General features: G+C 47.3%; 1 protein-coding gene across 1 annotated transcript; it reads right to left on the bottom strand.

Annotated features, from left to right (window-relative positions):
- Positions 1-1,304: 1,304 nt before the first annotated feature.
- On the bottom strand, positions 1,305-2,631 carry LOC125522891 (aspartyl protease family protein 2-like). Its single transcript, XM_048687936.2, has one exon. It carries the CDS (start codon positions 2,629-2,631, stop codon positions 1,324-1,326), a length of 1,308 nt encoding a protein of 435 aa, XP_048543893.1. The 3' UTR covers positions 1,305-1,323.
- Between the last annotated feature and the right edge of the window lie 468 nt (positions 2,632-3,099).

Raw genomic sequence — 3,099 nt, 5'->3', positions numbered from 1 at the left:
TTGCAAAAAAATGTTCTTAACATTTTGAACTAAGATATCTCTTTAAAAAATTTGAATGTTCATGCTTTTAAAAAATGCTGTTCAAAATTTTCGAAAAATGTTAATGCTTTTTTAAAAAGTGTATTTTTCAAAATGTATTTAAGTTGTTCAATTTTTTAAAAATTTAAATTTTTTAATTTTTTTTAATTTTTTGTATTTTTTAAGAATTTCGTAGAAATGTTAATTTTTTTGAAAAGGTGTCTGAATTCTACGTTGGTGTTACCTCTGTACGGGATTTTTAGGCTGGAAAGCCACCGGTGGAAGTCAATTTTTGTAAGGCAGGTTGCTATTCCCTAGGCCTGAATTAACAGGCAATTTTTTAGTCATTGCAAATTGTTAAGCGAAAGTTGCGCTACGATTGGGCCATGGGCCATGCAGCCCATATATATGCGCATGGTAAAAAAAAAGCAACATGCGAGAGCATTGGGAGATGCGAGGCAATTTGGCAACTAATTTATGATATTTACTTCCTCCTTTCCGTTTTATAGGGCTTATCTCAAAATTTTAGTTTTTCCATTTTATAAGGCTCAATTTGGTTGTTTTCCATCACATGTTCTGATTCCAAAGTGCATTAAATTATTGCATGCAAGTATTAAGAGAAAATTAATGCATTGGTAAACATAGTTTTTTGAGGAAAACAAGGGCATTAATTGGGTGTTTTTGCAAACTATAAAAAGTATTCCACCACTCATCATCTACCTTGGTTAGTGAGATTTTTAAATTAAGCCTTGTAAACCGGAGAGGAAGTAATATCCTTCAATCCTGCTCTCTAATTGGGCAGATTCAATACCAAAAACTGCCCCCGATGTGCCTTGGTCTTGGCAATCCTGTCTACCCAATAAATCCGGACGGAGTAATTCTTAAATCCGTACGCTTTTTACTTTTCACAAACACTGTACAGCGCAAGTGGTATGCCTCTTAACCACACGAGCAAGAGGACCCTGGTTCGATTCCTATTTGTTTTATGAACTTTTACATCCCGTGAACACCACACCCCCAGCCGTCATCAATGGGCCGGCCCAATAGGCGTACGGCGTATACATATCAGCGGGCGGGCGACGTATTCTAGAAAAAAGGCCATTCTACCCTTTCTAATGAAGGTGTATGGATAAGTTTCATCCATTGATGTGTTTAGGGGGTTGTACCAAAGCGCAAGTGTTATTTTCGTGAGTACATATTTGATCTATTTTGTTTGTGCACTCTCATTATAGTTTATTTTTTCATTTATTTCAAAAACAAACAGTTGACCACGTCAAATCGGGTCGTTCGCTAAAAAACAGAATATCAATCATGCTCGCTGGTGTCGTCATTGCAGTTCTCGGGGGCGAAGTAGACCCTGCTGGCGGCGAGGTCGTACACGAAGCGCGTGCGCCGTTGCTGCAATGCCCCGATGATGGTGATGTCCGGGCTCGGTGACACGGCGAGGCAAATGTCTTGCTCGCGCACTACAAACAACTGAATCGGTGTGAGCACGAGGTCCTGCTCAAAGTGCAGTGTCACCGTGGGCAACTGCGAGAAGTGGGAGTGCGCCGCGCGGAAGCAGAGGCCGGAGCTGGTGTGGTGCACCGGCAAACCGAGCCTCCTGCCGTGCTCCGCCAGGGTCTGCTCCAGGACATTGTATGCAGCCTGGATTATCACACTCCGAGACGTCCCGACGTCGATCACGGTCCCGCTGTGCCACTTGCCATCGGCGGTCTGTCGGCGCCTGAACACCTCCGCCAGGTTGCCGCCCAGCTGCGTCCCGGCAACGCTGATGCCGCTGAGGCTGACAAAGTAGGAGCTATGCTCGGGGTAGAGGATCCTGGTGCTCTTCATGCGCCTCGTGTCCACCGGGATGTCATTGCCGAACCGGAGGAAGCCGTGCCGGTTCGCCGACCCGGGCACGAAGAGGCAGTAGGAGAAGCGATGTAAGCCGTGCCGTTGGAGTAACACCGGGACGAGCGACGGATACGTCTTGCCCAGGCCGAGGACGCCGGCGAGCACTCCGTGGCTGACGAAACCTGTGCTGCTGTGCGCGCAGCCAATGATGACGGTGGGAAAGACCACCGGCGCAGATCCCGTGAAGGATAGGGTCTCGTCACCGAGCACGCCGCTTGCATGTGCGCCACCAGGGCGGATGGGGGTGACATGGAACTTGCACACGTCGTGCCCCGGGGGTGAACAAAGGCGGCTTGTGGGTGCGAGGTGGCGGAATGACGGCGACATTCGCGGGTGGAAGAGCGGCGGATCCTGCTGAAATGGGCATTGGATCGGCACGCACTGCATCCATGTCAGGCTGCTTGTCATCTCCATCGTGAGGGTGTACGTGCGGCGGCCATGGCCCATCCCAACAGTGGTGACAACGTTGTACCTCCCTGGGAGAAAGCGTACATGCGGTCGAAGCGCGGTAGTGTCGTGCCCAACTAGCTCCTTCAGGTGAAGGAAGCCGTCGTCGTCGACATGGATGGTATTGTTCCAGCTGGGGCTGGGAACCAAGCGCAGGCTGAATCCGCCGCTGAGGCCTGGTGTGGCATCGTCAATAGTGGCGGTGGTGGGGTGGAGGAGCGCCGCAAGCACCAGAGGGAGGAGGAGAGCGTGAGCGGTGAGCTCCATGGATGTATATATTGTAGAAATGCAAACACACCGACTGGCTAATTAACTTGTGTTGGTCTGTGCATGCAACAATGAGTACAAGTAGTACCCTTTTAGACTGCTAACAGTGGGGAGTAACATAGAGTAGTAACTTGTCGATGTTACTAGTCTATGTTACTACCTCCATAGTGGGTAGTAACATATGAGTGATATCATGAAAGAGTTTATTTATTAGGCTATAGACTCATTATGCCTTGAAATGTGTGATGTTACAGTAACTAGCTAAGTTACCACAAACCTCTCTCTCCTCATTAATTAGCTGCCACATAAGCAATCTTGTATTGAAATATGTGATGTTACTACTTAAGTTACTTCCATTGTGACTAGTCTTATAGATGATGAATTGAACTATTGGAGGAGAGTTTGGCAGCATTTATTATGAACCAAAAATCTTCCGTTGGGATTTACATATCCCTTGCACACTTCCAT

Source organism: Triticum urartu, chromosome 7A, assembly GCF_056163025.1.
Source record: "Triticum urartu cultivar PI428250 chromosome 7A, HENAU_Tu73, whole genome shotgun sequence".
NCBI classification, from domain to species: domain Eukaryota; kingdom Viridiplantae; phylum Streptophyta; class Magnoliopsida; order Poales; family Poaceae; genus Triticum; species Triticum urartu.
Note: the sequence above shows the minus strand (reverse complement) of the source record. Positions and strands in the feature narration are given on the sequence as shown.

Coding starts and splice junctions, on each gene's coding strand:
- LOC125522891 (XM_048687936.2), bottom strand. CDS start 2,631: ATGGAGCTCACCGCTCACGCTCTCCTCCTCCCTCTGGTGCTTGCGGCG.